The sequence below is a fragment of the Labrus bergylta genome, chromosome 3 (assembly GCF_963930695.1).
Source record: "Labrus bergylta chromosome 3, fLabBer1.1, whole genome shotgun sequence".
Classification (NCBI taxonomy): Eukaryota; Metazoa; Chordata; class Actinopteri; order Labriformes; family Labridae; genus Labrus; species Labrus bergylta.
In genome coordinates this window covers 24,354,394-24,369,635 of record NC_089197.1, presented here as the reverse complement: position 1 = coordinate 24,369,635, position 15,242 = coordinate 24,354,394, and the positions used below count along the sequence as shown (strand labels likewise).

At 42.7% G+C, this 15,242-nt stretch overlaps 1 protein-coding gene across 2 annotated transcripts; it reads right to left on the bottom strand.

The window, feature by feature from the left end:
- Window positions 1–548: 548 nt before the first annotated feature.
- Window positions 549–4,224, bottom strand: irx5a (iroquois homeobox 5a). Of its 2 annotated transcripts, none has more exons than XM_065953002.1 (3): window positions 3,490–4,224; window positions 2,195–2,600; window positions 549–1,565 (listed from the first exon to the last, which is right to left on the bottom strand). In XM_065953002.1, exons 1-3 carry the CDS (start codon window positions 3,745–3,747, stop codon window positions 856–858), a joined length of 1,374 nt encoding a protein of 457 aa, XP_065809074.1. In that variant the 5' UTR covers window positions 3,748–4,224; the 3' UTR covers window positions 549–855. The 2 variants fall into 2 exon arrangements, with proteins under 2 accessions (XP_065809074.1, XP_020504631.1); XM_020648975.2 differs by having other exon boundaries at window positions 3,505–4,220.
- Between the last annotated feature and the right edge of the window lie 11,018 nt (window positions 4,225–15,242).

Genomic DNA, 15,242 nt, shown 5'->3' with positions numbered 1-15,242 from the left:
TTTGGAAAATAGTAATGAGTTCTAAATTTGGCATAAAATCGAGCTCATTACCAGAGTTCACCACCTGATTGCTCTGCATAAAACAAGAAAGGTAATTGGGTTAAACGACTGCGACTCAGTGTTGTTATTATATCAGTATCCACTTCTGCAAACCTGCTCACGTTAAAGTAAAAAAAAAAAAAAAGAGGAAGGCCTCTGTTGAATAAAGGGAAACAAATAAACCCATGTTAAACCAATGTATAAATAATTTGACCAATGTATACAATGTATACAATTAAAACCTATGAATATTTGCACCAACAAAAACTAAAACATTGTATTCTTTCGATATGAAACTATCCCCCTGCTGGATGTAGGCCTGTTCTTTTTTTTTTCCCAGAGATCTCTCTTCACTCTTATTTTTAGAAGATGATTCCCACTGAAGCATCTGTCACGGTGAAAAGTTAAATTCATATTTCGTATGGATGAATTGGCCTTGGAGCCAATGAGACACATCATGACAGGCAATGCCAACATGCTCCCCCAAAAATAATCTTTGCACGAGTGTGTACATTTTTTTCCATAATTTACTTCAAAGATAGTGTGTTGTCCATTTTAAATACAAAAATGCTACATTAAATATACATGTTAGTCTTTCATACAAATAGACTCAGGCGGCTGCAGCGATTAAGACCATTCTCGTTACATTTTAGGATTAACCATTCAGAAATTAAAAATCTCAAGATAAGCATTTACTCAGAAAATAATGTTCTCAGAATTTTGCTTCATCATTGTTCATATGTTTCCTTTTTTTTTTTTAATGCAACCACAAAAAAAATAAATAAAAGTCCGCGGTGAGTTGAAAATAGTCAGGTATTAAATGTTTGACATACCTTTCTTTAGTTCATAAGGGGAGTCTTTACAAAGATCTACCTGCGTTTGGCCTCTGACTTTCTGGCTCTCTCTTACCAAAGCCTCTGCTCTATTTAACACAGTCTGGTTTAATCCATTGAAATGTGCCGTGGAGCCCGTGGTCACCGAGCCGTGGTTACTGTGAAGATGTCCAAAAGTGCCCCCATAGTTCGTGTAGCCGGGGTAGAAAGGGGAGGTGTAGTACAGGGGCCGGGAGAGGACGGTGCTGTTGGGGAGCGGGCACTGAGGGGAGGACCGTGAAGGCGATGCGTTGTTGCCCAGTACTGCGCTCTGACCCAAACCGGGAAGAGCCTGTGGCGCGTCTCCGCTGCCTTTACACCTGTCTGAGGACGTGGCGATCTCCGCGAGGGACCAGAGTTTAGGTTTAGGGGCTGAGGGGGGCGAGTGGATAACAGAGGTCACGTTGCTGGTCACCGTACCCGTTGCCAGGCTCAAATCTGACGGCTTGTCTTGTTGCGCAACGATCTGGTTCCCTCGAGGCATCGCCGAGGGAGACGATGTGGTTGGTTTTGCGGAATCCGGCAGCAAGTCTGTAGTCCGCTCCTCCTGGTCTTTTAACTCCGAGTCGCTCAGAAGGGGATCTGTGTCTTTGCCATGGTTCTCCTCTTTAAATCTGTCACAGCCTATGTCCCCTGGGTTCAGCAGTTTATGATCTAAAGCACAAATAAAGAACAGAATTACGACCAAATAAGCGGAACATTCAAACGTAGATAAAACAGTAACATATGTGAGGCGGTGAAATCGGATATATAAAAATAATTAGGCTACTTATGCACGTTTCCCTTAGAAGCACTTATTGTGTGTGCAGTAAATCTCATCAGAAACACGTGTGCCAGCCTAAAAAAGGTGAATGAACTCCTCTCCAAAATGATTACACTAACTGTGCATGTGATATGGTGGCTATTGATTTTAACAAATACATTTCCGGTATTTTATTTCGCAGTGATGATAAGCATTCAGCAACCGTTCAAATCCGTGATATAATTACCATACAAAGGCCATATTTTTTAGCGAGCAGCGGGCGCAGTACACCAGCTGTATCCTTATTATGCAGTTAAAGATAAATTGACTGCTAAACACTTTGCGTCACCAGCAATTTCAGCCCCTAAGAAGTCAAACGAGGGGAGTTCAAGGTGATTATTATTTAAAGCAATTGTCCCATTATAAATAATATACCACCATTAACCAGCAATCAATTTTACACCCTGAATGGAAACGACTGCGATGAAAAATTGATGATTTTTTTTTTTTTTTTTGCCTTTTATTTCCCTGCGCCACCAACCTGATTCTGTGTCTGTTGAGTCTCCCTTGTCTGTGGGTTTGTTTGGCTCGTCGTCGTCATTTTTCTCCAAATCAATATTCTCGTCCTCCTCCTCGTCCTCGCTCCTGTTCCGGGGAGTCCAGGTCATCTTGTTCTCCTTCTTTAGCCTCCTCCTGGCGTTGGCGAACCAAGTGGACACCTGGGTGAGGGTCATTTTGGTGATGATGGCCAGCATGATCTTCTCGCCCTTGGTGGGGTAGGGATTTTTGCGGTGCTCGTTGAGCCAGGCCTTCAGGGTGGCTGTGGCGTCCCTTGTTGCGTTTTTACGGTAAGCTGGGTCACCATAAGGGTAGGTGCCCAAGGGTGCTGCGTAAGGGTGGTATCCTATCGAGCCAGCCATCCCCGTAGTGTGGTCATAGGGAGAGCCCTGGGAAAAAAAGGGAAAAAGTGCGTAAAAGTTAATTCACAGTCGTTTTCCAAACTGCTTCAGAATAGTTTAACGGACATAAACATGGACACACACACACACGCGTACACGTGCGTGCATGTGCGCGCACATAGACGCGTGCACACGCTCACACGCACGCACACACACACGCGCACGCACACACACAACAGTTATGGATTTAATGAAGTAGTTCAAGTTTAAAGCAATTTCTATGAACTTTGTTTAAACTTGATTGGCGATATGAAAGGTTTCATTGTTCTTTTAAAATTACTATTTACATAATTACAATATTCAGGGCTATTTTACCTCCCCTTAAAATAGTACAATTTTCAAATATGATCACATATATTAACATGACACACCATTGGCCTATTATTTCACGTTTTGCTTATTTTAATGAGTTACGTCTGTGCAGTAAAAAGGCCTGCATAGACACTCTGTTTAATTAGATTTTGTAGCCATTATTCACTCTCTAAATATACAGGAAAGTGAAAAACAATCCACATTTGTCTTTGTCAGATGCTGCTGTATTTAAGTTTTAAAACTGGTGTAACAATTATCAGAAACAAATCCAACGACCGTAGCTGCCTTCACACGGCTCACTGTTGTGCGCCTATGAGCTTCGGCAAGGCTTTGCCCACACTTTCTTATAAAAACCACAATTTACCAAAGAACCATGTAATAGCACAGCACTCAGTTAAATTAGTTCTGTTTACACAACAACATGTTCACTGGACCTGACATTCTGTAATATATCCGTGCAGTGACGCACATTTCCCTCTTAATGACTTGGCACAGAAAGCACAGCGGGCACTGCTATAACGAGTTAATATCCTCGCTTTTAATTCCTCTTAGATTGAATAATCACCTTGAGTTTACTCACCACGTACGAGGTGAATGTGGCCGCTGCCGCCGCGTCCGCACTGTACGGTAAGTGGGAGTTGTACCCTGGCGAGGCGCTGGTGAACGCAGTAGATCCAGCATAGGGCGCAAAAGCAGATCCTGAAGAGGATCTCCCAAGTTCCTCGGTTCTGGGTCCCGATATGACGCTGGTGCTGTACGCAGGGCATGAATACAGGGCTAGAGAAGCGGACGGCTGGTACAAGTAGCCCTGAGGATACGCCATGCTGAAGCCCGGAGAGTGTGAGCCACTTAACTTGCGCACTTTCCCACCTTTATTTTCTCATGCGCTGCTGCCGGAGCTCATAGAGCCGTGTGTGTGTGCAGACCCGCTGCCTGTCCCCCCTTCTAAGTGTCAGTGCTGAAGGCAAAAAGTAAAAGCGATTAAATAAAGAGAGGGAAGGATGTCGGATGACTTTTTTTGGTTGTTGCCAGCCAGCCACTGCCCGTCGGATGTTTTGTCTCGTTTTGTTTTTCTCTTGCTCCCTTATGTGAGTTGCACCGTCGCTCTCATGCCCGCGCAGAAGTTTTTTTTTTACCCGTCGGACGGGGGCTTTGCTTGGGAAAATGTCCTGCCAAGATGCTAAGTTGAAAAATTGAGGATCCTGACGCCTATACGCTCCTCCTCTCGGGGTGTAGTCACCGAAGGAAAAGGCGAGCTTATGCTGGGTAACCACAGCCCTGCCCAAATCCATGCTCTCTCTCTCTCTCTCTCTCTCTCTCTCTCTCTCTCTCGCTCTCTCGCTCTCTCTCTCCCTATGTCCCCTTTCTCTCTCACTCGCTTTCTCTTTCTCCCTCACCCCCTCCCTCTCTCTCGCGTTAACTAACAATCCTCATTCTCTATTTCTCTATTTTTTTCCTCTTTAACAAGCCTCGTTGCAGTAAGTATCAAGTGCGCCTGGCAGCCCCCCTTTGGATGGCGACATCATGCGAGTCTGTCAACTCCCAACTCTTTTTTTTTTTTTTTTTTCAAATACGAAGCCGTCACTTTCACACTTGATCAATAACAAATCGGCTGTTGTGCCAGGATATGGGCTTGCAAGATACCGGCAGGAATTAAAAAGGCGCTCCACTGCTGTGCTCTTTTTTTGTTATTGTATCTCTGTGCGTAAAAAAGTCGTCATTTTAAGTATGTGAGATAAATCAACAGAATGACGCTCAGTGATCTCCGTGCGCCTTGTGTTAAAATCCGCAATGGGAGTTTTCAAACGGATTACTACGGTTGTGCACGTCGACTTTCTAACGCCAGACGAGTGTTGCATCGGTAAGATATGACAGCTGGAAAGTGAGTGTAAAATGTCGAAAATCTGCCGATTCACTTCATCAGAATAGTTATACGTAAACAAACTTTTGCTTTTATCAACATTTACATGTTGTGATTGTTGAGCTATGCTTTGTCTGCGCACTCACGTGTGTTTGATCGATTTACTGCGGCGATTGGCTAAATAGTTTTTGCAACAGATCCTGGAATAAAGCAGGCAGATACACACTCCCAGAAAGTCATAAACCCTCAAGCCAGGGCAGATTAGTGCCAACTACACCAAATCCGCCTGGACCACGGGATGTAATCTCATTTGATCGCTGCAGATATGTTTCAGAGCTGAAATATCGGATAGCCTAGATCTATTTAATACGGCACATTATCGCAAATTACGCTTTAATTTTTAATCTGCCAAATCTGTGAAGGAAAATGTATTATTATTGTTATTATTATTTGTAGTTATTATTAATATTATTGACAAATATTCTAATTAAAATATTCTAATTCGTATGTTAATTTAGCGTTTGACTAATGTTTAAAATAATTAAACTAGCATGCCGTTTTGAATATTATTCACTGAGCTTTTATAAATCTCAAAACCATTTTCATTCTGGTGATTGACTTTCCAGTTCAAGTCTCAGATAAGCCGAAAGGGATCGCTGTAGGCGCTGCTAAAGAGTGTATGCACACACTGTCACGTGTTTTTTTACGCTCTGAAAACCTCTAGAGAGCAAAGAGCGATGACGCTGGTACAGTGGGAGCCGACGCACACTTTGGAGGGGAGAGAAAGAGAAAAGAGAGGGGGAATTAAAGAAAGAGGGATGGCTACACAAAGCGACCCTACATTGTAGCCTAATCAGATGACAGTGATACGATGAGAGTCATTTCCACAGCCTTTTGTAGTGTTCAGACAGTCAACTAATTACTGGAACTTTTCTCACAACACCATAGAAGAACCAATTGAATCTGCTGGTACTGACAATTATCCTCCTTACGTATGTCACGCTGAACCTTGAGAAAGGGGCTAATATTGTTGTCTGTCATTCGCAACAAGACTTTAAAAAAGAAAAAAAGAAAAAAAAAGTTTCAAATTTTTTAAAAACACCTCATCTTGTGTGATCTGTTGAAAAATAAAAACATAGTACGGTTTTTTTTTAATGCGTAAAAGAAGATAAGAAAGTTAAAATGGGAGAGAGCCTGCGCTGAAGGCTTTGTGTCATGTGTCCATAATGCGTTTTGGTCCAGAGTGTGTCTCTGAAGTAGGAGGAGGACGCATAATTTGAGATCACGGAGCCTATAATAGGAGTAGGTTACGGCGTCCACCTCTCAACACAGCTCTGATAATGTAAGTATAGTTTTGCTCATGTTATGTAGAAAGATGCAACGTTTGTTTTTGGCGAGTAGAAAGTGTCCAAATCCGGATCTGAATCTGACCCTTAAAAAGCCTCCTTAACTTTGTCGTTTCTTCTTCGTAATGGCTCGTTCTTTTCTTTTACTTTTTTTTATTTTTCTCCATGAGAAAACGAGCTCGTTTTTTTACGCTTGGAAACGGCTTTACGTGGCGAAGAAGAAGAAGAAGTGAATGAAAGATGAAGCACGCCACTTAAAATGCCTGAGGGAGCAAGTGTAATCTAAATTGGATATAGAGGGTATTATTACACAACATTATGCGTTGTGGAGGACTAATTGCGCGGCTGGGCGAGTTAAAGAGTCAGTCAATGTCGAGTGGCGGACAGGTTTCTGGAGCGCACAAGGTCAGCTGGGCTGCTCCCAAGCCTGTCGTGGTATACAGGAGAAAAAAAATGCTTGAAGTATTCATGGGATTTCTAACCATTCTAAATCTGTGTCCTAAACCGATTAGTTGACACCAATTTTTCTTTGATGTATTAGCTGAGGGCTTTTGCCACTTGGAAGCCAATTGAAATTCAAAACAGTTTTCGCTCCAAATGCTTTGGGGAGATCTGCTGCAAATAATGGATGTAATTTATTTTTGACCTTGCATTTTTTTCTTCTCCTTTTTTGAAAAAAGGGTTATTAAATGATTAAACATATTTGCACTATTCTACTTGACTAAACAACTGGCATCCTGTACAGATGTTATTAGATGCTATTTGACTACAAAAGTAATTTTAGCTATTATTTTTCTGCATTTTAAAGGTGACAGGTTTGACATTTGTTGTTAACACAGTTTTGTTTGTATTTTAGTCACTATTACAAAAAAAAATATTTGTTTTTTTTTCTGCCTCAAATGTATTTAATAAATAATAATTGACGCTTTGTCTTTGCTTTGCATTTGTTCAGATCCACAATGAAGGAAAACGCAGTCCTCTTAACAAACTCTTACGCACACACACTGTCGGAGAAACTTTAGCAACAATAAAATTAAAAATGTTTGCAATCTGAAGTTTTGACTATTGGACATGCAGATAGGCTCTAATAAAGTGATGACATTTTATTTGTTTCAAAATACTTAAACAGCCTTTTATTTTATTTTTTTATGAAAGCTGTTATTGCCACACATCTATCACTGTTTGCAATGTTTATGTGATAAAAAGCACAACCACTCTTCACTTGTGCTGATTAACACATTTAGCATCAATTGTCTTTGAAAATCAGACAATTTCCATTTGCCATTAAAGCTTTCAGTATAGAGAATCTATTACCTCATCTTTCTGTTCATGTGATCTCTTTTTTCTTCTATTGACCTGAATGAAGATGTATTGTGTGTGTGTGTGTGTGTGTGTGTGTGTGTGTGTGTGTGTGTGTGTGTGTGTGTGTGTGTGTTCAGTTAACTCCTGATAGGGCCGCCTGCGCTCTCCCTCCATACTCTCCCCATGATCCCCGCCAGGCTGAGTGGCAGGGCTCTGGATGGGCTAAGTGATGAAATGATGACCCTATTATGAGAAGCGATTCCAAAATGAGAGGTATCAGACAAAGATTGCACCCTTCTCTCAGTGCCTCGCCGGCCCCCTGCACCACACTGGCAGCTGTGCAGATGATGATTGATTTGCTCGGGATGGAGCACAGGAAACAACCATTGATTTTTCAGTGTTTTATCAAAAAATACTTATTTACAGTTGTATCCATGCGCTGTATTTAGACTCACCCCATATCCCCTTCTTCTAAACGGGGGGGAGGTGGTATAAAGGGGATAATTCTCCCTGCTCCATGACATGACAAATGGCCTGTAATATTATTTCAGTATTGAGTCAATAGGCTCAGTGACTAAATGAATATTGATTGGATATAATGAAGCCTGAGTGTGACTGTGAGCTCTTAGCTGGAGTCTCCACTGTCAGCATCTTTACACTGATTTCAGACCATTTCCAACTGAGTGTTTGACACACAATACAGACCTGCTTCTACAGCTGGGACGAAATAAACCTCCGGTTAGTGAAAATCACAGATGGTGAATCCACACACTCAACATTCCCTTATTCCTCTCACTGGAGTGTACATGTATGTTTTGATTCATGATCTGAGAGCTTCGATGCCTAACTAGCATGTTTGTTTTGTAGGTGCTATAGGTGCCTGCCATATGGTAATCATCTAAATCCCATTCTACTTAAAGCTCTCGAGGCATGTAGGAGGTACTCCTGCAATGCCTTCATGAAGGTAAAGTGATACAACGAACAAATCAAATGACTAGCAGAATGCTAAAACCACAGTGTGGGAGCTGTGCCCCAGATATTTGCACTGACTTAATCCAATTGAAATAGTATGAGTGAGTTGCAGGGGCTCCCAGGTCTGTTGCTTGCTTATGTATGTGATGCATAATAGAAGTTGACGAGGTTGGTGATAGATCACAGCCCAGGTAATGTAAACACATTAATCCCTCAGGGTTCATGTGCACGTTCTGTCTCTCTTTCTCATTCTATCACAGACTCTCTCTCTCTCTCCCCACACTCTCTCTCATTGATGACCCCCCCTCCCCCCCCATGCTCATCATCTTCCCTAAATGCGTTAGTGTAGCACAAACCAGAAGCCGCCTTAATCTGTCAACATGCCCTTTAATTGGAGGGAGAAAACAACACATGCTTCTGGTTGTGCCATTTCTAAGTGCACATGCCAAAGAAACACGGAGTTCATGGAAGAAGTGATCCCGGGAGAGCGGGGCATAATTAAAAGTATCTTTTAATAGGCTTGTAATGCTGAGCCTGACTCTTGTTGCCTTAAGTAGAGGGCAAACTCTGTGGCTGGAGACGGACATGTGAGGGGCTTCTGCTGAGGGAGCCTGTAAGCGATACGTCGCCTGGCCCGTCATCAGACATGCAGTCTCTGCCTCAGTCACCACACTTGGGACAACAACCGCTCCCCCCCCCTCACGGCAGACACCTCGGCTCACCTATTCCCATGTTCTTTTGTTCCTCAAATGAGGGATTCTCCTCCACAACATCACCTCTCCTCCCGGGCCACTTTGGCAAGTTGTGTTCTACCTCCTACTCACAGCACAGAGAAATGGGACTGAGGGGTTGATTTGGGGCCTGCTACACTGTAATCAAATGAGACTGCTTAGGGGAGAGGAGGAGGTGGAGTATTATGTTCTGTTGTGCATTCCACTGCAGCATTGTTGCTTTTTTGTTTTTGTCGGGGCAGACTTTGATGCTGTATCCCCTTACCTTTGTAGTCCCGGCAGCCATGTTTCATAAACACAGAATGGAAACATCCTCAGCATTAGAAATTTAGATTGCCGCTTTCCTCCTGCCACTCTGCATTCCACACGTGCCCAGTCGCATTCTCCTTCTCCCTGTGCTGAGGTATTAAGTTTCCTCTCCCATGCCTCTGATACATTTAAACATCTTACAATCATCCGTTTTCATTCAGTGTGTCTTGTATAATCTGTGGAAACAACAATGCCAACATGGCTCCATGTTCTTTTCTCTCTCTTGGTACTGACAGATTCTGCTGCCACTGTTTTGTTTCAGGACAATTGCACATGCAAAGAGCTGACTTGCCTGATATTGAGAGGGCGCCAGGTGTTTAATTTAGACCTTGACTTTATGATTGAGAGTACAATATAAATTTCCAGCTAAGCATTCTATAGTATTTGCAAATGTGTTATCACACAGGGAATAGGAAGCACTCAGTTGTCTTTGTAGTTAACTGTAAATCTCAATGGGATACAGCAGACTGCTATTCTAAATCTATCTTCACTCATCAAAACCCAAAGTGTTCAGGTCTGATTCCCATATTTTATTGTATTAATGCAGTCTCCATAATGTAGGGTATTCTCACTAGACTCATTTCTCATGTAATTGAATATTTAAATGTCAAACATTTATGAGAATCGTAGCACATAATGAAATTACCTCTGCAAAAGAGTTTGATTAGATATTTATTTTTTCTTGCCATTAGAAACCTTCCTCTCTTCACTTTGCTGAGCCTGAGGTCTTCCTCCTTCTACTCTTTTTTTTTTTTTTTTGTTGAGAGTATCAGTTTTGTCCAACCATCTGACACACTGCCCTGGGTGATCGAGTCAGACGTGGAGCGCTGAATCGGAGATGCTCTCCTTAATGCCTGACACCTGGTGCAGATTTGGAGGGGATTGCACTACAGGTACTGTCTTACCTCTTCCCAACTCCCAGAAAGTCCCTGAGGTATTTCCTCGTCTGTCCGCGGCTGTGTTTGTTTTCTCCTCCGCTTTGCCACCCAACTCTCCAGCCTGTGTCGAAGTCGGCCCCTGTGTTGGGATTAGGGTGATGAAACGTGATGCCAATCATCCCTTTGTTACATTCTCCTCTGATTTATTAAGGTATTTGTTTAGGGCCCCTAAAAGATATCAATAGGATTAAATTCTATTGCAAGTGTATCTCAGCTTTTCAACAAGAAGCAGCTCATGATTAGACTTCTGTCAGCAAAGAAAGAATCGTTTTTCACAGTTAATACTTTCTAAAAACAGCTGAAGAAAACCATTAACTTTGTCACATTAGATGCTTTTCTTTAGGAGAAAAAAAATTAGCATCAAGAATACTTATTGATCTCAAAACATTTCCTATGAACATCATTAAGGTCCTAATCCCACATGTCTCTACCTTGTATCCATCTGTTCCTGTTGCATACACCCCCTCCCGCCCCTGCCACACTCTCTGTCAGGGTGTGCTTTACAACTGGACACGATACTCTGGAGCGTTGCTGCTCACCTTACAGCTTGCAGGCACATCTGCAGGCTGTGCTGGGACAGCGCTTCTAGCCAACACTAGCACGGCAAGGACATCAAAGGCTGGCAGCCCAGACCGCCCCACCTGAGCATGTTGATTGCGATGCACCGCAGTGTCCTCTGACCTGGGAATGGAGAGGGGTTTGTGTTGCCAAGTGGAGGTATTATATCCAGGAAGTGCTGAACAGGCTTGCATTCTAAATATAAAGTGGTTGTAATACAGCTTGAAAGCAATAAATAAATATCAATGGTTTTGATAGAAGAGATATATCAAAATATGTGAAAAGTATACATCTTAAAGGATGTTCCAAACTCAAGAGCTTTTGGCCTTTTTAGGCAGTTTACAGAAAACCCAACTGGTGCGTTTACAAAATCATAATAGCTCAGTTGTGAAAGATACTCAGCAATAATGTAATAATCTTTCCTGGATATGAATAGTGAATTTATTTCGAGCATCGCTGAAACCCAAGCAAGTGCTCTCTCTGGAGCTTCATAGGCACACTGTTTATGTTGACACATGCAATTCTCTTCCTGATGCAAATGCAATCTAAACATTAGGCGAAGGGAAGGCAAGCGTGGCCCATAAAGGCTGTGAGCCCCAAACACTTTGAACAGACAACTATCACTAATCACTCCCAGAGCAGTGCGGCGTGTAATTACTCTGCCAAACGTTTGCCTTTCACAGCTTAGCACCGGGAGCCCTGACCCTGCGCTTCCCTGTCTTTCCTCACCAGTGTGCATGTGGAAGGGAAGGACCCCCCCACCACCACCCCCTTGACCGAGGGGATAGGCAAGCTGAGCCTCCCTCTCAATATTTAGAGAAAGAGCTGAGGAGGAAGGAGAGAGGGAGAAAGACAGGGAGGGAGAGGACTGAGGTTGGTGCTTCCGGCTTTGTGGGAGCCCATTTAAACAGGCTTTGAAACCCTAGCCATCCGGAGATCAGAAATAGCCTTATTGACTGCATGGGCCCAGAAGTGACTGAGCACGCAGGGTTCTTAGAGTTCACCCTTCCTCACCGCTTAGAACAGGAGGGGGGCGTCACATGCTAGGGCCATCTACAAAGAGACATTAATTTTACATCAGGAGAAAAATAATATTGTTCTGGCTATTTTTAGTGTCACGAGGTTGTGCTGCTGCATAATTTCTTGGTGATTCTTATCCTTTCGCAGGGTGAAGGCCGTTTGATTCTCCTCACCCTCCTTTCCCTCTGTCTTATTTACTTATATAAGTGATGCGGCTGTCAATCTGCACTGTGATGTGTCCTCTGTCTGGGTGAATGCTGATAAGATGACACAATGCAAATATGAAGTGTGAGGGAGCCGCTTTGGCAAGCAGGTAGGGGTGTGTGTAGAGACCGGGATCCCATAATGACTATTAGCTGGATTTCACAGACTGCCTCTGATCTCTAGCAATGACAGGGACCTTTATAAGAGGGTGGGTACTGCCCCTCCTAATAACTCGCACACATGCACCCAAAGGCACACTCGCAAAGGGGGATAATAAAAGACTGTGTAATATGTTATATGAAGTTCTATGCCATATAAATAAGTTCATTTTGGGGCTTTTTTTTTATCACTGGTATTCTTCTTTCATCAAGTGATTTTTCACTTTTTAATTCATGAATTAATAAAGGAAGGGCTTCATATTTTTAGCTGACACTGGCTCAATGGAAACAGACATTTAAAGCAGAAATGATCATTTCATCAAATTATAGACGCATAATGTTCCTTATCTTAATTTAACTACTAGTCGTCTTCAGCATATTGTCATGCACTCCACCACTGTTGTACAAGTTCCTTTAGACTTGCAGTAGCTTAAAGAGCTCTTTTGGTGTGCTGCGTGATCTTGTAAAGGCTTTCAGGGGCCCTCTTTTTTTTATCACTGATGTAGTAATTTCACTTCATCAGTCAGTTGTGACTAAAAATACATCAGGGATTAGCTTCATGGCCAGACTATCTCACACAGCTTTGATAACATAATGGGGGCTGCTTGCTGGTGCTTACAGTCATCTGATATGAAGGTTCATAACATTCAAAACTGCACTTAGAATACTACAGGGTAAAAAAAAAAAAGATCTTGCTGGAGTGTGATCTTTTTAAACTCTCGTGAAAATGATGTGTCTTCCCTTTTAATTCCTTTGTAGGAGCATTTTGCAAAGATGAAAACAGCACCCCACCCCCACTCCTTCCCCTTTTCTATTCTAAGCAAATTAGCTATGGTCCTGGAGGGCAAAATGACAAGAGGTTACTGGAAGACTGTGTGTTTAATTAATTGAAAAATACTTAAATTGCTTTTACAGTTGTTTTGTGGAGTGAAAAAAGGGAATCCGTGTTGCCAGTACTCAACCATAATTAGCACCCGCGGGAATTAAATATTTAGCATTAGCTGTGTTGCAGCACTTAGGACACAAATTTCTATTTTAACTATGAAAGAGAGCCTGTCTTAAGTGCATGAGTCTGTGTGGACAGCTGTGCAAAGGGGAACAGAGCAGGATATTTCAGTGAGACACCCCAGTGGCATTCCGGGTCCTTCCACATCACATGTGTAAGAGATATGGCAGTTGTATTCCCCAGGGTTAGGCATTACTCAGAGTATTTAGTTTTCTAATTAGGCTGAGGGCTTTCGTCCATGCCTGCCACCACCATGGGAGCCAATGAGAATTTCCTCTCTTATGTGTCAACTCTCTCCCTGAGACCCAGAGAGAGAAAAGAGAAATTGAGGGAGGGAGAGAAAGAAAAAGCATGTATGAAAATAAGAGAGGGATACATACATGGTTGAGGGAGAAATAAAAGACCTAGGGAAAAGGCTTTGTTTATTCCAACTTTAATTACACATTGCCTTTAATGACTCCACTGGTGTGTTTGAGGCTGGAGAGAGAGAGAGAGAGAGGCTGTGGAGCCTTAATGATCAGTGGCCGTGGATGTCAGCCGAGCCGTTGGAGACTTAAAGTCCCTTTTGGTTTAGGCCTAGAGGCGACAGCGCAAATGGAGTTCATGCTAAGCTACACTAGACTGGACTCAAGGACTACTTCAGCGTCTGGTCAGCCTCATTCGCAGAGGGGGCCGGGGCCATTTGGAGGCATCAGCAGCTGACCGCAGCAACTGTTGGACGTGTCTGTGTGCATCAGGTTACCCACTAATGAGAAGTAATAAGGGCTATCCCAACTATATAAGACTTTGATCTGCAGGCCCATAGGGATTTATACATTGACTTGGAGAAGGTACACCAAGATTGGAACTTGAATTTGACCTCAATTTTATGTATGTGCAGAGGAGTGTGGAGGAAAAAGCAAAAAAAGAACAAATTCAGAGCTCTAACTTTACTGTTTGGATGAACGTATCTGGAGTGCAACTTAATGCAAGCTCAACGGAAATGTTATCTCAGATTTGTCACCCACAGGGAGGGACACCGCCAACGTGGAACGCTGTCCAAATTCATTGTGGTCAAACACAGTTGCTGTCAAAATACTTTAGAACAGAGCAGACCGCTGCAAACACCGTATATCTTTCCAAGGCTTGGATCATGCTCTGGGAAAAGATACATTAACACATTACAGTGAAAACAGATGACTGTTCAGGATTAAATCACCGAATCATGTTCAATTAACACAACAGAACATGTTACCCAGTGTTATTTGTTTTGACACACAGTTCTCTAAGAATTGAACCACCTCAGCTTCAGTGAGGAACGTTAAAACCCTTTGCTCTGTAAAACAAATTCTCTGGATTATTCAATGCTCTGAGAACTCAAGTGGAAAAATCCATGCGTAAAATTACCGTCCATTAAACTTCAGGCAATATTTTCCTCCAGAGGCAAATATGTTAATTGGGCCTCCTAAAGTAGCTCAATCCTCTAGTTATTTAATTTCCCCCGAAAAGCCTTAGCTGTGCTGAATTCAAAGGGAATATGGGTGTAAAACTTTTCACACCATGAGATCGCCATGAAGTAAAAATAGCAGGGGGAGAAATGGAAAAGAGACACTGAATGTTACAAAGACGAGACATATTTGTTGCGCATAGAACTGAACTAAGCTTGAACTGCCAAAGAATCCCATTTCCATGACTGTCATGTCATCTAATTACTTCTGTGTGTTTTTCCCAGAGCCTGTGTGCAGCTCAGTTGCTGGCCCTTAGTCCTCCAGCAGCCTGGTCAAAAAGACATCCTGGCAGTGTCCCAGGGTGGATGCATCGCCCACGCACACTGCCCTCGCCAGCTCCCAGAAGTCTTTGTGGTAAACCACTGACCGTGCTGCTCCCCGTTTTCCTGCAAGCCAGCAAATAATGTGTCAGAAAAAGATTATTGA

Coding starts and splice junctions, on each gene's coding strand:
- irx5a (XM_065953002.1), bottom strand. CDS start 3,747: ATGGCGTATCCTCAGGGCTACTTGTACCAGCCGTCCGCTTCTCTAGCC. Junction 2,601..3,489: donor ACGTGGTGAGTAAACTCAAG/GTGATTATTCAA, acceptor TTTTTTTCCCAG/GGCTCTCCCTATGACCACAC. Junction 1,566..2,194: donor CTCAACAGACACAGAATCAG/GTTGGTGGCGCA, acceptor TTTGTGCTTTAG/ATCATAAACTGCTGAACCCA.